The 26,919-nt window shown below is 38.9% G+C and overlaps 1 protein-coding gene across 1 annotated transcript in view; it reads left to right on the forward strand.

Annotated features, from left to right (window-relative positions):
- Positions 1-8,290: 8,290 nt before the first annotated feature.
- The window catches only part of LOC126979345 (transcription elongation factor SPT6), a 40,580-nt gene continuing 21,951 nt past the window's right edge, over positions 8,291-26,919 (forward strand). Inside the window, exons 1-12 of the mRNA XM_050828586.1 lie at positions 8,291-8,494; positions 8,585-8,675; positions 8,937-9,136; positions 10,631-10,750; positions 12,169-12,326; positions 14,337-14,470; positions 16,521-16,636; positions 17,475-17,647; positions 20,495-20,648; positions 23,989-24,131; positions 24,666-24,800; positions 25,756-25,910. Of these exons, the coding sequence (XP_050684543.1) occupies positions 8,456-8,494; positions 8,585-8,675; positions 8,937-9,136; positions 10,631-10,750; positions 12,169-12,326; positions 14,337-14,470; positions 16,521-16,636; positions 17,475-17,647; positions 20,495-20,648; positions 23,989-24,131; positions 24,666-24,800; positions 25,756-25,910 (1,618 nt within the window). The 5' untranslated portion in view covers positions 8,291-8,455. The remainder of the gene's footprint in view (positions 8,495-8,584; positions 8,676-8,936; positions 9,137-10,630; positions 10,751-12,168; positions 12,327-14,336; positions 14,471-16,520; positions 16,637-17,474; positions 17,648-20,494; positions 20,649-23,988; positions 24,132-24,665; positions 24,801-25,755; positions 25,911-26,919) is intronic.

Below are 26,919 nucleotides of genomic sequence, written 5' to 3' on the forward strand. Positions count from 1 at the left end.
AAAAAGGTCATTTCATTGCCATTTTAATAGATGTAGTGTATGAACAGAAAACATAGACTATCATGACAAAATGTATAGGATAAAAATCTTTGGATTTTATAATGAATTTTCTAACCCAGTCTACTTTTTGCTTCAAATAGTATAGGATTTTATAAATAATCTAATCTACTAGTATTAAAATAAATCTATATCAAATTTCCTACCGAATGGTATATAAATAAAAGTCTAGAAGCTAAATATCTATTCATAAAATCGTTTTGGAAGAACGTCTCCTAACCCGAGCAATTTCTGTTGATTATCATTTTCGTGGGTATGTTTCTGCATGAATATATCAAAATATTACTATGAAGGAAGGTATATTTTGGTTTTATTTTATAAAGAACATATAATGATTATTACAAACACATAAAAGTTAGTAAATAAAATAAGTAATTATCATTGAAAATTATTATTTATTCTAAATATAACTATTTTGACACTTTAGAGACTGAGCGTTTGGCGATTAAATAAAACTGCTTGACTGTGAGGAATATGTGGAAGATATATGGAAGATATGATTTATTAAAAAGTTACACGATATATATACAAAATCCTTAAAACTAGTTACGCAATTACAATCGTTACTTAAAAAATATTTACAAGTGCAGAAAATACACACCAATACTAGAGCTTACATTTTAACCAATAGTAAAACGTTTCATTCAATAAGATTTGAGAATAATATGATGTGTTCTATTACGCTCTAAAACTAATGCTATTGCAGTTTGTGTAAACTCGCGTCGAACCTCGATCATACGATGTCAATGAGCATTCCGAACCTACGGCTGTTGCTCATTGATTGAAATTGCATGAATAGCGATCGACGCCCGAGTCCCGACGAGTTCGATTCAGGCAGGCAACGCGAGCACACGTGCCGCGTTATCTGTCCTCCTTCGAATATTTTTATTACCTGCGTTATCGCACTATCTGCTCAGGCCACCTGGGCTAGCTATTGTTATCGCGCGCTATTGTTAAGAGTCCCGCTCTTTGTGTCTCGCACCTGTTACGTTCCTTCGCGGAACGTAGCTTAGTTATTATCTATGTTAATTACCCGGTTTTACGATCGTGTTAGTTAGCACCTGTGCTGTGTTTCGCGATTCTGCACGCTAATCGTGTGTGTTTTTGAGTTGCAGTTCGTGCCGTGTGTGTCTTCTCCGCGGGGGCCTCCACAGCGTGCATCGGGGTTCCGGCCCAGCCAGTCTACATCCAGCAAAGCTAAGTCTTAGGCTTAATAATTATTATTAATTTCTTTTAATTTTTGCATATTTTATTATTATTAATATTATTTATTAATGTACACTTGCTGTACAACTTAACTATAGTTGTCCACTTAATTATTATATTCCCCCTCTGCCTGACTCGGGCAGCGGGGGTTGTTGCCCGCTCAACCTAGTTATTAAATATGACAACCATGGCTTCACCAATGGTTGCCGACGAGGGCCTTCAAAGCACCCTACTAGATAGGTTATTCACGGAGAAGATCGCTCCGCTAATTAAGGAAACTATAGATGAGACAGTGGATCCGGCTTTTAGAGCGAAATCCAAAAAATATAACTCATCATCTGACGTTTCGGGTTCCGACGGGGAATCCGAAATGGAATTAGGTAATGACTCGGACACAAGCTCCGTAGCTTCGGTAAAACCAAGGAAAGTGATCACCCGATCAGCCCGTCCGCCTGTCCTTCAGGCGTACTTTGACGCGCAGGCGACCCCTAAGGTCCCCGCGGTCAGTCCTGACCGCACGGAAGCCCCTCAGGCTTCCAGTGCTTCACCGGCCCAGCCGGAAACCGCTCTACCGTCGAGAGCGGAGAGTGTCGCGTCGGATGCTGACGGCTTCATCACCGTCAGTCGCAAGAAGAAGCGCGGTCGCGAATCGCCTTCTCTTGATGGCACACCCACCAAGAAAGCCGCGGTCACGACTGGCTCCACTCCCGCGCCCGCTAAAGCCCGCGTACCGCCTCCGACCAAGCGCCCGCCTCCTATTTTTATAGGAGACCGAGGCCGCTGGTTGGTTATCAAAAATAGGATCCCGAAGACGCTCTCCTTCCAGGCGAGGGCGTACCAATCTCTCATCAAATTAGAGACCAAAGAGGTAGCGGACCACCGCGCCTTGACATCTCTTCTTAGAGAGCTGAGTGTGGGTTTCCACACGTACGCCCTGCCTGTGGAGAAGCGTCTGAGGGTCGTTATTAGGAACGTCCCCAGAGAGTTAGACGAGGCCGACATTCTGTCGGACCTCAAAGAGCAGGGTTACCCTGCACACGAGGTGCACCGTATGCGCGGAACCGCCAACAAACAACCATTTAACATGGTTCTCGTCGTCCTCGACCTCACGCAAGAGGGAAAGGAAATTTTTAATATTAAATCGGTTTGCTCCCTTCAGGGCATCCGGGCCGAAGCTCCTCGCAACCGCGGGGGGCCTGGTCAGTGTCACAGATGCCTCGGCACGCAACTGCGAACACACCCCGAGGTGTGTGAAGTGCCTCGGAAAACACGGCACGCTGGAGTGCCCTCGACCAGCGTAATGCGCGGAGCCCCCGGCCTGCGTCTTATGCGGGGAGAAGGGGCACCCCGCGAGCTATCGCGGGTGTCCCAAGGCACCCAAACACAAGCGTCACCCAGGGCGCCGCCAGCCGCAAGGCAGAGCAGAGAAGGTGGAGTACACTCCGACCTTCAAACCTGCGCCGCCTCCGAAGGTAAACGCCTGGGCGAGGTCTCCTCCGGCTGCCAACGCTGCCACAGAGGCCTATCTCACGGTCCCCGCGCCCCTCCGGCCACCGCTAGCGTCCCACCCGGCGGCGGCGGAACCGCGACCGAGGCCACCGGCGCCCGCGTCCGCGGCAACAGGTAACCAAGGCGGCAGCACCTTTGCCTTCATGTTCGAACTGTCAGAGCTGTTCGACATAGATGAAATCACAGCCCTTGCCAGCAGGCTCGAGGCTGTCCGGGACCACCCGCCGTCGCTCCTGCAAGTTATGGCAGGCAACGGCAAAATATTCCGTGCCCTCACCGATATAGAGCGAAAGTATAAAAATTCGCGATGCCAATTACGTAAGCGGACGGATTAAACCACATACGCTCCGTATTGCGTATTTTAACGCCCAAGGCCTTAAGCCTCAACTAGACTTGGTGAAGGAGTTCGCTCACGAACATCAATTAGATCTATTCTTATTGCAAGAGACATTTCTAAAACCACGTATACGCGATCCGCGTATCGCTAATTATAACTTAGTCAGGAATGATCGCACCACCCGTATGGGCGGCACCCTCATTTATTTTAAAAGGTCTCTACACTGTATACCTAGATCCTCCGGTCCTCACTAACATCGAGGCCTCTGCCATCCGGGTCAGTATGGCGAATCACCAGCCGATCACTGTTATTTCAGCTTATCTTCCGCCGAACAAACAAATATTAGACACAGATATAGAAGCATTACTCGGCCACGGGGCCGCAGTCATAGTGGGCGGCGATCTTAACGCCAAACACTCCAGCTGGAAAAGTAGAGCCACAAATAGAAACGGAATTTTACTAGATTCTCTCACAGACACGCTGAACTTTTCAGTAATAGCACCCGACGAACCAACACGTTATCCGGATAACGTCGCGCACCGACCCGACATTCTAGACGTTCCGTTACTTAAAAACGGAACGCTCAATGTAAATTCAATCGAGGTTTTTCACGAATTAGAGTCAGACCACCGGCCCGTCGTCCTAAATCTAGGCCCACCGGTTAACTTTCAACCACCGACGAAAACAGTGATCGACTGGCAACGGCTGGAAAAGTATCTCGAGTCTATCAAGTCCGACGACCTTGACCGTATACCGGACGTCATCGACTCGGTCGACACGGCTCACAGTGCTATCTCTCATGTGACGTCACATATACAGAATAGGATCAAGGCCTGCTCCAGGCAGGTTCCGACGATGCAACCGCATCGCCTAAACCTGCCTCCAGAGTTCAGGAACTTACTCACACAGAAGCACAGAGCCACTACACTTTACGACAGGTATCCGTCGGTGGAGAATAGGCGCCACCTCCGCTACCTACAGCAGGTGGTAAGGGAACGTATCGCGGAACTCCGCGGCGAACGTTGGGACCGCTTGCTCGGCAACCTTAAGCCATCACATGTGGCTTTCTGGAAGCTGCCTCGCTCGTTCAAACAGGAGCCGCCCACTGTCATGCCTCCTTTGGACTGACCGGGACTGCAGCCGGCGCTCGATGACGATGAGAAGGCTGAATGCCTCGCTGATAGTCTCGAGAGTCAGTGCTCTCCAAATGCAGCAGCCGACCCGACACACGTTGACGAAGTTGATCGTGAAGTTGAACGTCGCTCCGCTCTGAGCCCTTCAGGCGATGTAATAAAACCCACCTCTTACGAAGAGGTGAAGCTAATCATTAAGGAGCTTCACCCCAAGAAGACCCCGGGGCCCGACACTATAAACAATAGGGTTCTTAAAATCCTACCCTCGACTCTTATTACTTTATTGGTTACCATTTTTAATATTCTATTGTCTAATAGCGCGTTCCGCGAACAATGGAAGGATTCCATTGTTATCGGTATCCCAAAACCCAATAAACCTAAAGCTAATCCGAGTAGCTATAGGTCTATTAGCTTAATTAACTCGATCGGGAAACTTTACGAAAGATTAATTCTCGCGCGTCTTAATCATTACATCGCGGAGCTTAACCTGATACCCGACATACAGTTTGGATTCAGAACCGCTCACTCGTGTCCCGACTCACCGAGTATATTCTCATACGGCGTCAATTTCACTCTACCACGGTAGCCGTGTTTTTCGATGTCGCGAAGGCCTTCGACAAGGTATGGCACAACGGCTTAGTATTCAAGCTGTATCAACTAGAAGTGCCAGACAGGCTCATGCGCATCATTCGAGCCTACCTTACTGATCGCTCCTTCCGATATCGAGTAGAGGGCACCCTATGCTCACCCAGACCCATCAAGTCTGGCGTGCCACAGGGTTCGGTCCTCTCTCTCACTCTTTTCTCGCTCTTCACGAGCGACATTCCCAAGTTTCCTAGTGTCCAGCTCGCTCAGTACGCTGACGACACGGCACTCTACTTTGGCTCCAACCGCTCAACCTTGAGCAAGAACATTAAAGTGCTTCAAGCCGCCGTCGATGAACTAGGCAACTGGTTCAGAAAATGGCGGATTGAAGTGAACCCAGCCAAGAGTGCAGCGGTACTCTTCGGTAACGCGAATAGCATCCGCGCTAAAAAACAACCGACCGACGTTATTAAACTGTATGAAACACCCATACCGTGGGTGAAGGATTACAAATACTTAGGAGTCACGTTCAACAGCAATATGAACTTCAAGAAACATATTGATACGGTATGCAATAGAGCCCGATTTGTCCTCAGTCGCCTTTATCCCAGTGGATGTTCGCCCACACACACACCAGTGTGTGTGGGCGAAGCAAACTTCCGCTCAAACACAAAGTGACGCTGTACAAAACCATCGTACGGCCCATACTGTCATACGCAAGCGTCGTTTTCGCGCACACCCGACCGAGCTACTTACGTCGTTTGCAAGTAGTTCAAAATAAATTCACGCGCATGGCAACCGGAGCCCCGTGGTTCATCCGAAACGTTGACCTTCACCGCGACCCAGAGCTTCCGACGATAGCTCAACACTAAAGAGATCTCGCGACGCTTCTTTGACAAGGCGCCTAACCATCCCAACATCTTGGTTAGGAAGGCATGCGGGTTCACCCCTCTTCAGCATAGTCTCAACCCAATAAGACGTCCCAGACACGTAACGGTAGACCCGGATGACGACATCACCATCGTGAACGCGACACCCACACAAACACCGACACAGACACGCACACACCGCCTTCGCAGGCGTAGGCGCGGTCTAACACCGCAAACCACTGGCACTCGTCACTCTGACGATGGTCAGCTGCCCGCACCCTAGATACACCACACATTTTTGATACCCGACGAGACGCTAGTCCTCGTCCTGTAATCGCTTCACTACACTCACTCACACACGGACTGACTGACGGACTGACATACACCACTTACACAATCACAAACACACTCCACAAACAGACACAAACATACATGCACACAAACATTTACACTACGTACATACATACAAACACACATACATACAATCATAAACACATACATACACACTTACATTACACAAAACATCACCACACTCGCCGACGAGTGTGTTCTTATCACCTTTTCATCTTTCACCTTCATTTCATCTTCATTTTCATTCTCTCTCCTTCACATAAGCACACAGCCGGTCTGAGGTTCGAGAGGAGACGCCCCGCGACTATTGTTGCGTAGTCTTTGCTGCCTCCACGGCCCACGTCCTACTTCGCTGTGAAAGCCAGGGCTGCTAACAGCACAGAGGAGGTTTTAGTCGGTATGGGGTGTCCGCTTACGCGGACACTCGAGTCCGACATATTACGCCCCGGAACGTAACAGTATTTCCTCCTCTCAAAAAAATCGCCCGAGTCCCGACGCTTCATTCGAGGACGCTCGGCCTTGCTGTGCGGTTGTGTAACGCGGAGCATATGACTGATCACGTGAATATATCTGCGATCGTCGAGAGAAAGTACGATGCTTGAAACTTCACTGAGATGACTAAACTGGTGATCTGTATGATTCTATGAGTTGATGTACAGCATTATGAAATGGTTCTTATCAGAGCTAATATTACGTTATACAAAATAAAATGTTCTTATCAGAGCTAATACTACGTTATTTAAAATAAAATGTTCTTGTCAGAATGAATCTTTCGGCATACGCTTATTACAGTTATTATGCACGATTACTATTTCTACGATCTATAATGCTACGTTACAAGTTAGGTATTAGACATTTGTATTAATTGATATTATTGGTTGTAGGTCCAGCTACAACACTTATTGTTGAATGAAAAGTCTGTGTGAAATAAAATAAAAACACAATATGAATAATTTATACATGGTCTTATAGCTTGTTTCAATAGCATTCAGTGACAGTCACTCAACTCACCCTAGTTATAAGCATTTTATTACTACACGTAAAATAATACGCACGGGGAGAACGCTGTGCAAGACTTCTTTAAGACTTCATCACGTTAGTGCCCATGTATTACGGTTTATATAAAATATACGCTTTAAAACATAAATCGATAGACAAACCGGCCCGTTTTCAGTTCGTGTATTAAATGAATAATTGTTATGTTATTAAAATCATACAAATGTAGTCCTTTCCATTTGAACATAATGCTAAGTGCATATATGCCAAGTGCATCAATAAACATCCAATAAATAAAAATCTAATCTGTCTAGTTTAAATATCTTCCTAGATAATTACAACATTATAAGAGTTAGCACGTTAGGTAAATTTGAATTTTCAACATAAAATAAAAAGCATCCTATCTAGTTAACGAGTAAGCAGTACTTTGTTATTATTTAGACGTGAACACATTAGGTTATTGCATGCGGGAACTCTTTTGTTATTATCACACATTCGAGATAGCTGTTGGCCATTAGGTGAAACCTAGCTAAAAAGTTGGTACCAATGCGTTATATGTTGTCGTATGAGAGGTATTCGAGCCACTAATAGGCAACTTACCTAGTGAAACATTAAAACCAGGGTTTCCATTAATAGATGTGGGGTTGATTATGCAGGGCCTTTGTTACTTTAAATTGGAAAGGTAGGAGTGCTAAACTGGACAAATGTTATTTATGTAGTTTGTTTGTTTTACTTAGAATTCGTTACTAGTTTGTCATCTGAAAGTTAAATTCTAGCATTGAAAAGATTTATTGGTCGCAGAGGAAAACCTTTGCAAATATTTTTTGGTACTTTGTTGGTACGTAACTTTGTTACACAACTTCTTTAGCCTCTGATAGCTTATATCCACCTCTGCTGAGCAATATGTACTTTTTTACTTTTGTTCTATAAGATATCTGCCTTAAAATAACATAGATTTTATATATTATATTCTGGGGCTCTTTTGTCCATCTCTTTTGTAACCAAAATTTATAAACCATGCAGGACTCGAACCTCAACCTAAGAGTTGAACAAGATATGCCAAATTTTACGAATCGTGCAATTTTTGAGTTATCATTTGTCACTGTCATCACATTTCTAATAACTTTGTCCTTGACGTTGGCCGAATCGTCAACATTCAGTCGACGAGGCCATTTAATATAGAAAAAAAACTACATTTGTCAGAGACAGAGTAGACTTGTCACATAAGTCTTGAGTTTGAAGTAAAGAATTAGTAGGGAATTTGTAGTTTGTGATTAGTTTGTAGAATTTTGCCCTCAATTAATTTGTTTTAACATTCAAGATAACGTAATATTTAAGTAATACAGATTTAAAGCTAATTTTAATATATTATTAGGTATTTTTCTAATCAAAACTAGTGTCTGAAGTCAATAATGGCAGACTTCTTGGAATCAGAAGCAGAAGAGAGTGAGGTTGGTATAATTACAAGCTGTACGCTTATATTTCTAGTCTAAGTTTTTAAGGCATTTAAAAGCTATTGTGCAAATATTATCGAATTATAGGTTGATTCTGAAGAAGACGAACAGCCAGCAAGTAAAAAACCCAAGCGAAAAGCTGCTGTGCAAAGTGATGACGAAGACGATGAAGAAGAAGGTTTGATTCCCGTTATTTATGTTAAATTCATACTTAAGTCTATTAACTTCGCAAACATGCACGACTATACATTAAGGTTATGTAAGTTTGTCTGCATATTCAGACTACTCAACAATTTATGATCTCACTGCATACAGATCTACAAACTCTAGCAAGTACGTTAAATGGGTTCTTAATGCTTATGGTCTATTATTTTTAAATATTAAATTACAGTAAGCAGTAATTAAATATGCATGATATATAACTTTTGTGTAATACCAGATGATGAAGAACGTCTACGGGAAGAATTAAAGGACCTCATTGATGATGCTCCTATAGAGGAGTCAGGTAGTGATGGTGAAGATTCAGATGCTAGTGCAGGACCAAAGAAGAGAAAAAAAAGCGATGATGAATTAGATGACCGACTTGAGGATGAAGATTATGATTTAATTGAAGAAAATTTGGGTGTTAAAGTAGCGAGGGTAAGTATCCATTCTTTCAGTTCATCAGCATTCCAGACAATAGGACCAGATGTACACAAAACATTTCTGATGGCATGCAAAAGAAAACACAGAAACTGAGATTTTAGTAAAAATAGAACTATCTTTGTGCAGTGTTTGGTACTGCACCTTCTATTGTGTTATGGTATTTATGGTGTGGAAGTGAATTTACAGGCACATGCAACATTTTAGATCTTAATCTTCAGGGTAAGTACTGTATTATGCTGTATTAATACTCAGATTATATTGTCAATAGTATGGGCCAGTGAGGCTGTTTAACATCAGGTGTGCTATTTGCTCGGTCTGCTCTATTATTACCCTTAAAGAAAAAGAAACCTTACAACATGAACCTTTGTGGATTAATTTTTGCATAATTTACTGATTCAATCACCTTTTTATAACATTTAAGTCGCTCAGTAGAAGAAGAGTGACCCAAGCCTTACACATAAAGTATTGAGATAATGAGCATTTATCATCTGCATTAATTGCAAACATTAATCAAACTTAGGTCATGCAAAATAATAATTTAATTGTTAGTTTTATGTTAACAAATGAATACACAACTTATATAGAAAATTGTCTCTTGCTTAGGCCACTATTCTACCATATTAGAAAGTTAGCCTTGGCTTGGGCCATTATTATAGAAGTCATCTTCATTATCTTGTGCAGAATTATTAGTCTTCAGGTTGCGATAGAACTTATGTTTAGGGATATATGGCAAGAGTTCATATTTATTCTTCTCAATGGAGCATCCATTGGGATACAAAATATCTTGATCTATATCAGTCAAGGAGGAAAAAAAAACAATTTGATATCAACACACTTTAATGGTGAAATTACACAAAACTTGTCAGTTGTGCATATAATACTTACTTGCAAAGATTAAATAAAAAAGTCCTTTAATACTTATCTGTCTCCACCATTTCCACTTGGCAAATAGTATATTCATGAGTACTTGCGTCTATTGGAAATTTGTGCAATGTCTGTTCTGAGTTTCTTTGTCACCTTGATAAACCCAAATATAAAGCAGATTGTAAGTTAAAGTTTCCAAGCTCATAAATGTTCCATCAGCAGTTTGCTGTTAGATTTATGAACACATACACAGTCTTCATTATTGAAAGTTTTTTCTAGTACAGTATTTCCTTTGACATTTATGTAGGCTTGTCCAAAGTTGTGCCCTGACTCTTTTTCACACCTCCTTTTTCTAGTTACATCAGATACATTCCTTTTTCTTTTACGGCTCTTGCATACACTATTGTCTACAACAACTACAATAAAGAAAACATGAAATGAGTACAATGTTCATGTTTATTTTACAGAAACATGGATCTTTTAGAATGTACCTTGTATTAAGTTGTACTGTTTGTTTCCCGAATAAAATAAAATAAAAAATAAATAGAAAATAAACATGTCCACAACATAAAGCTAGAAATACCAAGACAATGACAACTCTATCAATTTATATTTGTTACACAGAACAAATTCAAACGTCTGCGTCGGTTGGAGGATGATGATAGTGACAACGAGGGTGTGGATGACCCGGACTTAGAGAGAGAGGTCATTGCAGAGAAATTATTTGTTGGCGGTTCTGATGAGGTATGTATAATATCCCAAAGCATTTTCTACTTTTAAGCTAATATACGGCATGAATTATGAGACACTAACACTACTATAGGCAATGCTATTCCGCGATAATATGTGAAGAAAAAATTACATTAAAACTAAATATTAATTGACTATTTAGTTTTAACTGAAAATTTGGTAATCACACAACGCATAGTCACTATGGGGACATACGTACTGCGCTATCAACACTGGTTACTTACATTTGCTAATCAATAATGGAGCAAGTCAAGAATTTGCCACATGCAACATTTCGAGACCTGCTTGTGGGTTGTTTTCAAGTACTCGAGAATGTCTTTGTGTAGTCTTATTAACTTTGATCGATATTTATTACGCTGGGAGTAGGTATTTGGTGTTTTTTTTTTTATACAAGAGAGATAAAACGGTCAAAAGGCTCATGTAATCATCATGGATGATTACCTCAGCACTTTAGCTGAGGGTCCTCCTCACCACAAAACCAGGGATCAAAATACACATCAAAATGCCCGCCTTTAAGATGGGAGTATGCTCTATGCTTCAAGGTCCCTGAGTCGTATCGGTTCGGGAAAACGGCAGCAGGTAATTGATTCAACAAAGTGGCTGTACGATGCATTATTGCCTTGCAATAATTAACCCACAAAACGGGTGGTTGTGGAATACCAGATGAGCGATTAACCTGAGAGGAGCGTGTTCGAATACTGTCAATAATTTTTGGTGCAAATTAAATTCGTATACTTAATCACAGAAGTGAGTGATGTTACTTTTTTTTTTATGAAAATAAGGGACGAGGCGAGCAGGACGTCCAGCTGATGGTAATTGATACGTCCTACCCATTACAATGCAGTGCCGCTCAGGATTCTTGAAAAACCCCAATAATTCCGAGCGGCACTACAACTGCTACCTTGAGACATAAGATTTTAAGTCTCATTTGCCCAGTAATTTCACTAGTTACGGCGCCCTTCAGACCGAAACAGTAATGCTTACACATTACTACTTCACGGCAGAAATAGGCGCCTTTGTGGTACCCATAATTTAGCCGGCATCCTGTGCAAAGGACCCTCCCACTGGTAAAATGTAACATTAAATACGTTTTTTGTAAATTTAAAGAAACTGTAGTATACTTGTCGATTATTACAGTCGATATTATTACCTTATGTAATAATTCGATTGCTATATTGCCATGAAAATTAGGGTTTGCAATAAATAGTAATCTATTGAAAATCCATCGACCAAAGAAGTCCAGTAGTTGATACCTACTTGGAAAGTTCATCGAACACCACTTGTAGAAGTTTGCTTCTTGCATTTGTGGTAAGCTTGGTTTTTGCATTTGGACAATCGTGAACAATCACTGCCCTAGATTGTGGAAGAACATAATGACAACACGACATATTTTAATAAATATTTTTTTATAGGAGGACGAAAACCGATCTGAATCTGCAGCTCCTCGTGAAGCTGAATATGATGATGAGAATGAGGATCTGGAGTCCGACGCTGATGACTTTATTGTCGATGATGATGGTAGACCTATTGCTGAACGTAAGAAGAAGCGAAAGCCTATATTTACTGACGCGTAAGTAAAAAAGCTAAATTGCTCTTTAGGACTGTAATGTTAGCACTAGGAACCGACATAAACTTATAATGCTTACTACAAGGTTAAGTCGAGTTAGTAAGTCTTTTGTGGGGCGATATATGCTCATACAGCAAGGAAATGTTCAAAACAAATGTTACGCTATGTTACGATATTCAAAATAATTTTTTAAAGATTTTTTTTATGGAATAGGAGGACAAACGAGCGTACGGGTCACCTGGTGTTAAGTGATCACCGCCGCTCACATTCTCTTGCAACACCAGAGGAATCACAAGAGCGTTACCGGCCTTTAAGGAAGGTGTACGTGCTTTTTTTTTGAAGTTACCCATGTCGTATCGTCCCGGAAACACGTAGTACGAGGGAGAAAGCTCCTTGAAAACCGCACTGTGGAGGACCGCCACACATCCAGATGGTGGGGATGATATCCTAACTTGTGGCGTGTCGTGCGAAGGTGGAATTTTTGTGTGGTAAAGGTTACTATAACATAAATGACTTTCATGAAATGATACCACAGATTGGGAATGGATTGACCCCCTCAGGCTACTAAATAATAAGTTTAATTGTACGATATTACTTTGTAACCATATTTTTTTATGAAAAAAAAGAAGCACGCTGAGTTTGTTGCGTCCGTTCTTCTCAGCACTGAGAAGTTCCTACTTTTTGGAATGGGTGGTAGTTTTTGACGTTCAATAAGTGATATCACATCCTATTCATTACTGTTTGTTTCTTCGCTCATATAATATGTACTACATTAGAAGTAACTATGGCCTTAAAAGTGGATTAATTCATAATTGATTAAAAGCGGCAAGAGAAATATGGCCACAAATAATATGTAGTTATAATTGTGTTGTTGAATGGTTGAACCACACCCAATGTGTTTCTTAGCGAAAGCAATCTTAAATATATTAAAAACACACCCTTCTCACTAGAAGGTCGGAGTTTCTTATTTTCCTTTGACAGTAATTATATTTTTTAATAACTACATTGTGACGATGAAGTCAAGAATTCATAATTAATTTTTTTTTTCGTTTTAAATCATTTCATCGAGCGCGAGATCAATGAGATGTAATGTATAATCATGTTTACCAGTGGGAGGCTCCTTTGCTCAGGCTGCCGTCTAGATTATGGGTACCACAACGGCGCCTATTTCTGTTGTGAAGCAGTAATGTATAAACTTTATTGTGTTTCGGTCTGAAGGGCGCCATAGCAAGTGAAATTACTGGGCAAATTATATGGCTAACATCTTATGTCTTAAGGTGAAGAGGGCAATTGTAGTGCCGCTCAGAATTTTTAAGAATCTGCATGAGCGGCACTGCATTGTAATGGGCAGGGCGTATCAATTACCATCAGCTGACCGTCCTGCTCGACTCTGAATGACTCAATAAAGTAATAGAAAGAAAAATAAGAAACTTATTTACTATGAACATATTATTTTGCAGAATTTAGCAAACATTGAAAGATTTAGCCCATAAAGCATGCTTGCAAGCTCAGATAATTTATATATATAGATAATGAAGAGACTCTCTCTTGCTGTTAACAACAAAAAACATCAAACAAAACAACAACTAGTTAGACAACCTATAAAAACAGGCCAGGAATATTAGTTTAGTGTACGTGACAAGCTACGTCTTATAATCGCGATTTGTATGACACTTTGTGTTAGTGTGCCTGAATTTCTCAAAATAGAGGCTAATTCTAAACTCATTTTTTTTCGACGTTTACACGCTACTAAGCTTACATGCTTTATGGGATTCAAAACAACATAATCATAATATTATGTAACTATTATTCGTTTTTATTTGTATTTGGGATTGGATCGCATTAGGTATACTTCAGTCCACTATAACATATTTTTTCATTAAAAAAATATGTTTTCATGGTAAAAACCTCTTTTTCATTGTAACTTTTTATTACTATATCATTTTAAGAGCTTTCTATCATCAAAACATACTTTAAAGTAGATACTAAAAATATATATTCTCTGTACTTTAGGTCACTTCAAGAAGGTCAAGATATATTTGGTGTTGATTTTGACTATGATGAGTTCGAGAAATACGGTGAAGAAGATTACGAGGATGAAGAGGAAGAGGACCTTGATGAATATATTGAAGATGAAGAGGAAGATGGTAAGATAGTAATAATACTAGCTGATCCGACACATGAATTTGTCTAAAATATTTCATAACATCAAGAATTATTAAGTAAAATATGCTGCCTGTTGTTATAATGAAATTGTTTCACAGAAGAACTGTAAAACCGTGTGTCAATAAATTCTCTCATAGAAAATATGTCCATACAAAACAAATATTGGAAATAAAACTAATTATGGGTCCCAAATTAAAATATTTTTATTCAAAATAGGATGTATATCCTCACTACTACTCCTATAGGTGACATCACTTATTGAAAGTCAAAAAAAAACTACCACCCATTCCAAAATGAATGCCTCAGACCTGAGAAGAATGGGCGTAACAAACTCAGTTGGCTTTTTTTTTCATCGAATAAATATGTTTACAAAGTTACTTATTATTTAATAGCCTGAGGGTGGTCACTCCATTCCCAATAATTCATGACATCAAGAATTGTTTCGTAACATATGCTCACTGTTGTTATAATGAAATTGTTTCACTGCAGAACTGTCAAATCGAGCGTCAATATATTCTCTTATAGAAAATATGTCCATACAGAACAAATATTGGATAAATTATGGGTCCCAAATCGAAATAAGAATGATCCTATCCCTCAAGTTGGACTAAACTGCACTCCATCCCAATTAAAAACTGTTCATTAGTTTGGGAGTTTATCGGGAACAAACATCAGGACACTGGATTTATATATTAAGATTGATAAAATAGTTTCATTCATGAAAGTCAAATGAATGTTAATAATTTTTAAATATTTAACAGTTTTCAACACCGTTAGAAATAATAAGCAGGATATATTATGATTCAAGGATTTTTTATATTCTAACTCCGATATTGGTATATAATAGTGGGTTAGATCTAGTATTTTTTCACCATACCTATTCCTGATTATAATTGAGACCTATAGAGCCTACTTAGACTTTGCTCAGACTTTACTCAGACTTGACTCACGTTAAACTTAGCTGAGTATTAGCTTACCATAATCTTTGCTTTGTTTTTATTGTTGTATGACACCTAAAATTTTGCTTTTTTATGAAAATAAGGGACGAGACGAGCAGGACAGTTGATCATAATTGATACGCCCCGCCCAATACAATGCACCGCCGCTCAAGATTGAAATACCCAAAAATTCTAAGCGGCACTACAACTGCGCTCGTCACCTTGAGACATAAGTTGTCAAGTCTCATTTGCCCTGTTATTTACGGCAGCTACGGCGCCCTTCAGACCGAAACACAGTAATGCTTACTTATTACTACTTCACGTCAGAAATAGGCGCCGTTGTGGTACCCATAATCTAGCCGGCATCCTGCGAAAAGGAGCCTTCCACTGGTATGCTGAGCTTAAACTAAGACAACCCAATGAAAAAGTCAAGTTCGCATCTTCATCATACTCAGCTAAGTTTTTCTTAAGTAAAGTCTGAGCAAACTCAAAGTACACTCTATCAATCTTAGTCTTGAGAAGGCTTAAACGAACATATTTATAACTCCATACACTTCTAAACGTCATCTAACAGACTTTGAAAATTATACTTGTCTAATCAATGCGGTTTTAGTTTTTTTTTATGGAAAAGGAGTACAAACGAGCGTACGGGTCACCGGTGATCACCGCCGCCCACATTCTCTTGCAACAACAGAGGAATCACAGGAGCGTTGCCGGCCTTTAAGGAAGGTGTACGCGTTTTTTTGAAGCTACCCATGTCGTATCGTTCCGGAAACACTGCACAAGGAAGCTCATTCCACAGCTTTGTAGTACGTGGAAGAAAGCTCCTTGAAAACCGCACTGTGGAGGACCGCCACACATCCAGATGGTGAGGATGATATCCTAACTTGCGGCGTGTCGTGCGAAGGTGGAATTCGGTGGCAGGAATCAGGTGAAACAGCTCTTCGGAACACTCCCCGTGATATATGCGGTAGAGGACACACAATGAAGCGATGTCTCTACGCAACGCCAAGTGATCCAGCCGTTCACAGAACAAGTTGTTAATTTTTAGTTCTTTAATTTTTCATTTGAACAATGTTGTCATGGTTTATAGGTGACAGAAGGCGCACTAAAAAAGGCAAAGCTAAGAGACCGAGCAAGAAATCTATATTCGAGATATATGAGCCCAGTGAGCTGAAACGAAGTCACTTCACAGATCTTGATAATGAGGTTAGTGTCTGGTTACGGTTTTTTAGCTCAATTTTCATCAGGTTCCGTAAGCGAAGGGTAAGCAATGAGAGCTCTAGTAATAAGACTCTACTGTCCGTCGTAGTGTGTATTAATATTGCCGCTAAAACAACAGATCATAACACCAAGGTGATAATAAAACCACGTGAATTCGAATATTTATTTTATTTATTTATTTTATTTTACAACTTTAGAAAACTTACAGCTGTACATATTAAAAATTAATCTATTATAAATCAGAAAGCTTTTCACAAGTTTTCACAAATAATAACTTTTTATTGTGTACAGTCGCTTACATTTAATATAATATAACCTACTTTTACTTTATATAAGTTAAAAGTTTTTATTTACCTGACATCTAAATTGAAGTGGTGCTGTCTTGAATAGGTCAAGGTCGTATTCATAATTAACTTTATCATAAAGATTGCATGCTCTTATAAGAAAACTGTTCTGTCTATAATAACATATATGGCTGCAATAAAAAAATGTTTCATTGGTCGAGTCCGAATTGCATTTGTCTGATATTATTAACAAGGAAGTCATATAAGGAGCAATTTCAAATTTTTGATAATTTATACGTCTGGAAAGAGTCTATTGCTGTTAGACAACCGATAAAAAACAGGCCAGGTATATTAGTTTAGTGTTCGTGACAAGCTACGTCTTACACTCGCGAAGTGTATAACACTTTGTGTTAGTGTGCGTGCATTGCTCAAAATATCTCTATGTATAAATGATTTTAGACTATTTTATCATGACCACCATTTTGTACTAAGTTGTGGATAGAAACCGTATATTAACAGCAGTCTGTTCATTTCTTTAGATACGTAAAACTGATATACCAGAGAGAATGCAAATCAGAGAAGTGCCAATAACACCAGTTGAAGAAGGCAGCTCCGAGCTGGAGGATGAAGCGGAATGGATTTACAAACAGGCATTCCTGAAACCTCCCGTCTCCAAGGCAGATGCACAAGAGGCCAGGGAGAGATCGAGAAGGTGATAATTATTTATATAAAGATTCTTGGCGACTCGTGTGAATATTTCGCACCGACAGTGATCCTTAACGTTATATGAAATAACTGGCTGACCCGGCAAACTTTGTTTTGCCAAATAAATTATTTTTAGAGTTAGACCGTCTCTTGGACATTGCAACATGACTTAATTTTTCTAAAATAAAAGAATTTTTCTAAAATAAACGTAGCCTAAGTTACTCCTTATTACTTATGCTACTTGCCAATAAAGTCCCGTCAAAATCGGTCCAGCCATTTCAGAGATTAGCCGGAAGAAACAGACAGACAGACAAAAATTTAAAAAAATGTTATTTTGGTATATGTACCGTATATATTATGTTCATTTACATGTAGTAAAAAACGGTTATTTCAATATTACAAACAGACACTCCAATTTTATTTATATGTGTAGATTTATAGATGAAATATAATAAAAATATTAATATCCTTCGCTCATTATCTGGCGTTTGGTGGGGGGCTCACCCCTTCGCCCAAAGATTGCTTTACAATGCCATAATTCGTAGCCACATGGATTATGGCACGTTAGTTTTGATTCCAGGCAATAAGGCAGGTTTAGATAAGTTAGACAAATTACAGGCAAAATGTTTGCGCATTATATTAGGAGCTATGAAATCTAGTCCTATTAATGCTATGCAGGTCGAGTGTGTAGAACCTCCCCTCTCGCTTCGTCGACAGTTCCTCGCTAATAAACTGTTTTTTAAATTAGCGGAATTCCGGGATCACCCTTTGCTGCATAAATTAGATCAATTAGTTGGCCTATACAACAATAACCAAATTTCTCAAGATAAGAGATCATGTCTCGCCCATAGTTAGCTATTGAACTCTCAACTCCCTAACCCCTTTTTTCAACTTTCGAAATTACCCCTATTCTCAATGCCTTTCAATGCACTCACCTTCCAACCCTTAATAATTTTAGATCTGGGCATTAATAAGTTCACCATAGAAGCTAACAAAACATTTTCTCATGTTATGCATTCAGATTTACAAAATTGGCATAAGATTTTCACTGATGCTTCTAAAACACACACGAGCCCAGTTGGTGTTGCAGTATGGATCTCCTCCACAAGAATTGTATTAAGTTATAGCTGCCCAACTGTCACTTCGGTATTCACAGGGGAAGCAATTGCTATAATTGAAGCTATTTTTTTTATTAAGTCCCATGGCCTAAACAATTCTATTATATTATCAGACTCCAAAAAGTAGGATTCCAATTATACTTAAGATAAGAGAAAACTTGAAAGAGTGCTATGATCTCAACATCAACATAGCTCTAGCATGGATACCAGGCCATGCAGGTATAATCGGCAATGAAAATGCTGATGCTTGTGCCAGGTCAGCTGCTCATACAGGCTCCCAACAACATTCTCAAGTCTTCTCTCATGACTTGTGCTCCACCTTGAAAATAAATATGTTTGAGAGGTGGTCAAACATCTGGCAGGTTTCCAAAACTGCTAAAGGCGTCTTTTATGGTGATATACAACCTGTAATCCGAAATTTAGATTCCCCAATAAATCAATAATATCAACAGTTTGCCGGTTACGCTTAAACCACTCTGCACTCCAGTATTCCTAGCCAAATTAAGAATTAGAGACCATTCTCTATGTGACTGTGGACTTGATGAGGGAAATGTAGACCATTTATTCTTTATTTGCCCTTTAATGAAGTCTTCCTTGTACAACTTTATACCTCCTGAAATCCCCCGCCCCACCTCCATGAAATGCCTCCTCACCTTTGTTTTCACTCCTTTTGTAAATACTTTATGTAAATATATTAAACAGAATAATATTAAGTTATAACTAACACAATTAATATTTAAATAAGTAATATTATCAGTGTTTGTCCATTATAATCTAACAGCATGTATATTTGTTTCAGGTATAATAAGAAAATAAATCTGTTTTGATTCTGGGCACCGGTCATTACTATAATCACTTATAAATTCGTTTACACCGATCAAATGACACATTCTAAGCTTGTTGGTCTACTGAAGCGTGACATTGGCGAGTTGTGGTGCCCCTTCCACAGAAGCCAATAGAAAGAATAGAATAGAATAGAACTAGCTTGTTTCTTAATATACAGTGCTAGTATACATACAAACTATGTTTGTAGATCAGAATAATGATGCCAAACTGTACATTTTATTCTATATGCGAAGATAATATGTACGAATTGGCCCTTGTAACAAACTAATTTAAAATGTATATCCTAACACATTGTTGTTTCTTGAATGTTACAATTATTGTAATACCTTGTAATATAAACCTGCCAGGCGTAAATATTGTAGTATATATTGATTGGAACCGCGAAGCAGGAGTCCTCGTTTCAAATTATAAGTATGTATATGATCAGAACGGAAAAAATTGTGAATTATAAAAGAAAACACCCAAAATAGATTCTTCGAAAAAATATAAACAGTGAAGTTGTAAAAGGTGATTTTTTCCATAACATCAAAGCATGAATTCAGTTTGAACAAAAATATACCTGGGAATTAGAATATCGATAAAATTTCATCGATTGTGTCAATCAAGTATAAAATAGTAAAGATTTAATTGAATACACCTCTGATGCAAATATTACACCTTTAATATTAATAAAATACTATTATTTTGTATTTGCTAGGGTTTAAGTCGGTGCCTGCCCGTTTGGGTTGTTCGGTTCTAGACGAAGCTATCCCGCTTAAAGTCACGCATGGCGAGTGTAGGTACCTGCTATTACATTTGCCTTGGCACCGACTATTACTACTACTATAATACTACGAGGTTAAGTATATGAGCTTATCTATGAGAATTAAAAAGCAAATATTGATCTACAGAACTGGAAGCACAGTAATAAAGATTAGACAGGCGTTAGACTTCATGCGGAACCAGACCCTGGAGGTGCCATTCATAGCGTTCTACAGGAAGGAATACGTGCAGCCCGAGCTGAGCATCAACGACCTGTGGAAAGTCTACAAATATGACGCTAAGGTAAATTACTAGTCTCGAAACGATTTAAGAACTTTATTTCTCAGAAGAATATTATATATTCTGATGGCACTGCAAGTAAGTATATTTATTTCTTTAAACAGATTTCGTAATGAGTCTCGGCTTACATATATAGCAGAAACTGCTCTCTCCTGTACAATGAAAATGCTATCAATATCGGCCGATGTACCCTGAGCAGAATAATGTAAGACATAATGCTGTGGAAATACATAAAATATACCAATCTAGCCATTGGTATCCGATAGTTGCCTTATTTTCCAAACAGCATAGGAAGCTGAACTTAATTTAGATGATAATATCTCAATATGGGTGCATTGCAATTTAGAATCTAGTGTAAATCCTAGGAACACTATATCAGAAAATAAGTCTAGCGTTACATTATTTAGTTTAATTATTTGTTCAGTAAATATAACATTAATATTAACAGAGTAAGTAAAGTGAAAAAAAAAAAAACAGTAAACATACACTAGATGAAACACTTAAAAAGATATTACTATACAACTTATAATCTAAAGAATATTCATAAATAAGTTACCTACACTACACTAATGAATATCAACTAAAGACACAATACTGAATATAATAATACAAGAACTTTAATGAATTACGCGATCGAGCGGCGCAATGCGCATGCGCAGACCGTCACTCGCAATTTGTAAATGTTATAAAGCTGTGACTACACTGCAGCGACAATTATTCATTAATTTATTTTTAAACCGTAATTAACTTAAACAGTCAATTGAATCCAACGAATAAACTTATATTTAAATAGATTAAATATTTATTAACTCCTCTAAACAATTTGTTATTTTTTTAAAGTGGTAACCCTCACTTTTGGGATTAATTACACAACTTAAACTTGTAAACAAAATCTATGAGCGATGCTAATTCGAACCCGCGATTTCTCGCGTTTCGTGAGAGCGCTCTTCCACTGAGCCAATCGTTCAACTAAGTCTTGTATGTCTTGTTCGACTCTCAGGTTGTGGCTTCAGAGAGCTTCCCTGAGTGTTGAACAAGACACATAAGATTTCGAGATTCAAGGTCGCGGATGCGAGTCCCGCATCGTTCATAAATTTTGTTTTCAAATTTAATTTGTGGAATTGACTTCTCTTATCCGATTTACGGTAGGTGCGGTCATTGTGTTGAAGCTGCTGTATCTGTAATCATACATAAGTAGGTATCAATACCTACTCTCTTCTAATACAAATAAGTTGCTGTTAACAATATAAACTCATTATTGTTTTTTTTTATTGAATACGAGGACAAACGAGCGTACGGGTCACCTGGTGTTAAGTGATCACCGCCGCCCACACTGCAACACCAGAGGAATCACAAGAGCGTTGCCGGCCTTTAAGGAAGGTGTACGCGCTTTTCTTGAAGGTACCCATGTCGTATCGTCCCGGAAACACCGCACAAGGAAGCTCATTCCACAGCTTTGTAGTACGAGGAAGAAAGCTCCTTGAAAATCGCACTGTGGAGGACCGCCACACATCCATTGTGTTTACATAATACAGATATTTACTAAAGTAGTAATAATTAATTTTATCGGCATTTAGACCTTATTTAATGTTCAACAATCTTTGGTATATTTAGCTTAGATTAATTTTGTAAACTCGTCTCACCCGTCTACTGTGCGCCTATTCAAGTTCAAGTTTTTATTCGTAAATACTATTACACGCCATACATACTTAACATAATAATTCAATTATTAATTTAAAAATTCATTATATGAGTAAAACGAGCGCTCAATGAGCCACCTTTTGAGTTTATGTTTAAAAGTATTACAATTTGATACGCTTGTGATATAATCCGGGAGTTGATTATAAACCCGAGGGTTCATAGCGTGTATTGTGCGGGAAGCTTTTTCCAGGCTATGTGGGACTGCATTTAGGCGATTCGCGTGTCGCAGCTGGTACTGACTGGTGTCGCCTCTTTTTTTATATACTGGTGTAACTGAGCTCAGGCGTATAAACCTTTCTGTAGTATCAGGAGGCTTGGTATTGTTAATATTTTTAGTGAAACGAAGAAAGGTCTTACGCATTGGTCCGACGGTATAACAGCTAGTATGCGAACGGCTCGCCTTTGCAGGCGACAAACTCGTTCAATCTCCGCGGCGCGTCCCCAGAATTCAACTCCATTTTACGTGAATACCCTGGGTTCATCCTCTTGTAGCCCCATTTAACACACAACCTTTCAATATATTGTTTGGTGTGTGTAAGGTTTTCCTCATGATGTTTTTCATCACCGTAAGAGAGAGTGTCGAATAATTAATACGTATGAATTCGGGAATTTGAAATCCGCCACCGACGATCTTATTCATTTATTAATATTCGTAACATTACATACAGCTGCGCATAAATAAAATTGCCGTGCAATGCCGTGATCTAGATTATAAATATGAACTAAATGTACGGACAGACGTGCTCAAAAAAAGCGCGCTTTTAAGTATGCTTAAAGTTAGCATGCTCATGCAACTGTTCACATTTGCCAGCAATAAGCATGCTTGCTTAAGCATACTCATAAATAAGCATGCTCAAAGCAAATGTACCGGACAGACGTACTGCTATTTGGCACCAGGCTCTTGGACAAAATGGATGTACAAAGATATAGTGACAGTGATATCCATACAGAACTCAATAAAATAATCATAGTCGCCCGCCGCGGATAGAGATCAAATCGATAATAGCATGCTAATAAGCAAACCTGTTCAGAAGCGCTCGGAGCACGCCCCCTTCTACCCGCGCCTCAGGTAGCATGCTAGAACATCAAACGTCGGTTGATTTTTAAGCACGCTCTAAATAAGTTTGCTCATTACAATAAGGTACGGACAGACGTGCTCGTTACTAGCACGAAAGCATGCTTTTATTGAGCATGTGCTCATTAGTAGCACGTGTGTACTGTAATGAGCAAACTTATTTAGAGCGTGCTTAAAATGCTATTATCGATTTGATATCTCGATCCACGGCGGGTGACTGTTTTTGCGTCAAATTAAAATAAAAACGAAAATTGAACCCTCAATATGTCGCGTTGGGGAGAAGAAAAAACTTTGCTGTTTGTGTCACATTATCGAAGTTACGAATATCTGTGGAACACACATTCTCCTTTATATAACAATAATATTGCACGAAATGCTTACTAATGAGTATGTTTAAGCAAGCATGCTTATTGCTGGCAAATGTGAACAGTTGCATAAGCATGCTAACTTTAAGCATACTTAAAAGCATGCTTTTTTTGAGCACGTCTGTCCGTACCTTAATAAGCATTTTACTGTTTAGTATAAGCAAAGGGCATGTGTTCTATTTTGATGGTACAAATATTCCAGTGGTGCCAACTGAAGCAGCGCAAAGAGAATCTGATAAAGCTGTTTGAGAATATGCGCGAGTACCAACTTGACAAGGTTATGGAGAATCCTGATGCTCCCATACCGGACACCATGAGGCTCATCAAGGATGAAGATATCGATAGGTAAGTAACATTTTCGCCGAACACGTTTGGGCAATTTAAATGAGCATTTCTTAATAACGAAGTAAACGTCATCTAGCGTTTTAAGTAAATTAAACAAGTAATATGTTAAATATACCATTAGATTATCAAGCTATTAAGGTAGGTCGACCTGTTGTAGTTAATATATCATTGTATTTCTTGGATGCAATTAGTAATTGTGACAGTAATCACGACCATCATGTTTACGAAGCATCCTTACACAAACAATGAGTTCAAGCTCTGAAGGTTGATGCAGCCAATATATGATAATTTATATTTATACAGTTAATAATTTATTACATTTTATGAAATAATTTATATTATTTAAACACGACTCATATATTGGAGGCAGCACCTTACAAACTAATCTGTTACGTATATTACAGCCATTGTAAAATACTCTATTTGATTAAAAAGAGTGGCCGTTGAGTTTCTTATATTATGTTCTTCTCACGAGCTCAACTTTTTACGTACATATGGTAAATTCAGTAATTTAATTTATTTTAAATCCATTAGATTAAAGAGTGTTCAGACATCGGAGGAACTGAGGGATGTCCATACACACTTCTTGCTGTACTACTCACACGACTTACCAGAAATGCAGAAGTTGCAGCGCGTCAAAGAGAGGAAAAAGGAGATAGAAGAGAAGAAGTAAGTATAGCGTATATACCATAATAATCATCTTATTCTTATTGTAATAGAAAATCCAACACATTAATAATATGCTGTTTGGATAAGTTAGTGTCTATTTAACACACCAAGTCTACTGTGTACATTTGAACAGCGAATGTTACTAAATACGTTTAGTTAAAATATTAAAACTTTCCTGAGTCATTATTTAATTGTAACGTCCCACCTCTTACTGTATAATATACTTATCGCGAACCCACCACATTCACCCTTATGAAGGACCTCCGGATGCTCCGAAACTAGTCTGTACCGACACCGACAACAACGTGAGTAAAGTCGTATTAAAACATAATTAAATACGTTTATACTTGAGTTATGAAATAGAGTGGTGATATACATCATTAGAGGCTCATAAAATACGGGAGTCACATTTTGGAAGTCGGGCACCATTGGCAGCATCGACAATATGGAGTATATTGTAGATATATATAAGGTTATAGAAAAAATAAAAGGCGAACACCTTTCTTCCTCCTTTACGAGTAGGAGGCTCCTTTGCACAGGATGCCGGCTAGATTATGGGTACCACAACGGCGCCTATTTCTGCCGTGAAACAGTAATGTGTAAGCATTATTGTGTTTCGGTCTGAAGGGCGCCGTAGCTAGTGAAATTACTGGGCAAATGAGACTTAAAATCTTATGTCTCAAGGTGAGGAGCGCAAACGTTGTGCCGCTTAGATTTTTTGGAGTCCGGTCCTTCTATTTTTTTCTGTATTCTGAGTTTGAATATTAATCTACTAGCTAACGCACATATTGAAAAATCAAAATTGGTCACGTCGTAAATACGATAGTATATTCAAGTCTATGGGTCTAAAAATGACTAAAACCATATTTCAATAGTTGTGCTTAGCTTTTTAGACAACCGCATAGAAATACTAGATGTAGATGAAAGTATATATTTATATGGTTTTGTAATTCAGGAGGCAAGCTCGTGAAGAGGCGGAGAGGAACGGAGAGGATCCTGAGGAAGCGGCGGCCGCCGTGCAGGCTAGTCTACCTGATGAAGAGGAGCCGACTGAAGTCAAATATGCCGTCAGATCTGGACCCTATGAGCTGTGTAGGAAGGCTGGTCTAGGTAATGTTGAATAAATCGAGATTGACTGTTTATCCTCACACTTCTGCTGACATATCGCGTGTCACTATTCTAACAAGCGCAGCCTCCGCGCACCACTATATTAATGCTGTAGCGCTAGGCTTGGTTGAAATTAAAAAATATATAAAATTATTTGCCCAAAGTGAAATTCTTTGTGCGCTTGCTTTAGGGGCCATCACACGAGTTGTATGATTTTTTGACCCCAACTCGTCCTTGTCACAGCTGGTCACATGTGTGAGACCCCCTTCCTATCTAGAGTGATGTCACATATTTTGCAATTTAACATTCAGAAATTTATGAAATTATAATAGCAGTGTTCCGAAATTATTTTTATTTCGTGATTTTGTGACGACGCCTTTAAAAAAAATGTGATTTCACAAAATTTGTGATCCGTCCCCGACCCTTGTCACACAATGTCACACTTGGACGACCCCTCCCTCCCCCTTAACGTGTGACGAAATTTATGAACGGCCCCTTATGCTAATTAATGTAATGGCTTGATGGTTCTAATGGTAGCATGATTATTTAGATTTTAGATTATCATTAATCTAAATTTTAATTGCAATTAATATTCTTACGGATACGAAATGCCTACTTTGTCCATATTTGTTTCGTCACCTGATGGTTCTGAAACTGTCAGTGGACATCAATTGGAGGTTTGTGGTGGCGAGTAGGATAGGTGTTGTGATTAATTATATTACTGTGCTTGGTAGGTATACCAACATTGGGCGGTGACGATCTGATATAATAATAATAATAATATTATTTTATTTCATCTTTTTCTTACACTCACTGCACGTAACTTAATTTACTAAATGTACAATATTTATTGTATAATACTAATTATTAACATCTTTTTATCGTTAATTGTAGTAATAATAACATTGGAAAACGGTTTTGCAGTGATATTAAAATGGGTGAACCTCTGACCACGAAACTAGTTAATACTGTATCTTCGCGGTCAGTGATTCCTCGACAAATGCCAATGACC

This window comes from Leptidea sinapis, chromosome 3, assembly GCF_905404315.1.
Source record: "Leptidea sinapis chromosome 3, ilLepSina1.1, whole genome shotgun sequence".
In the NCBI taxonomy this organism is placed as follows: Eukaryota; Metazoa; Arthropoda; class Insecta; order Lepidoptera; family Pieridae; genus Leptidea; species Leptidea sinapis.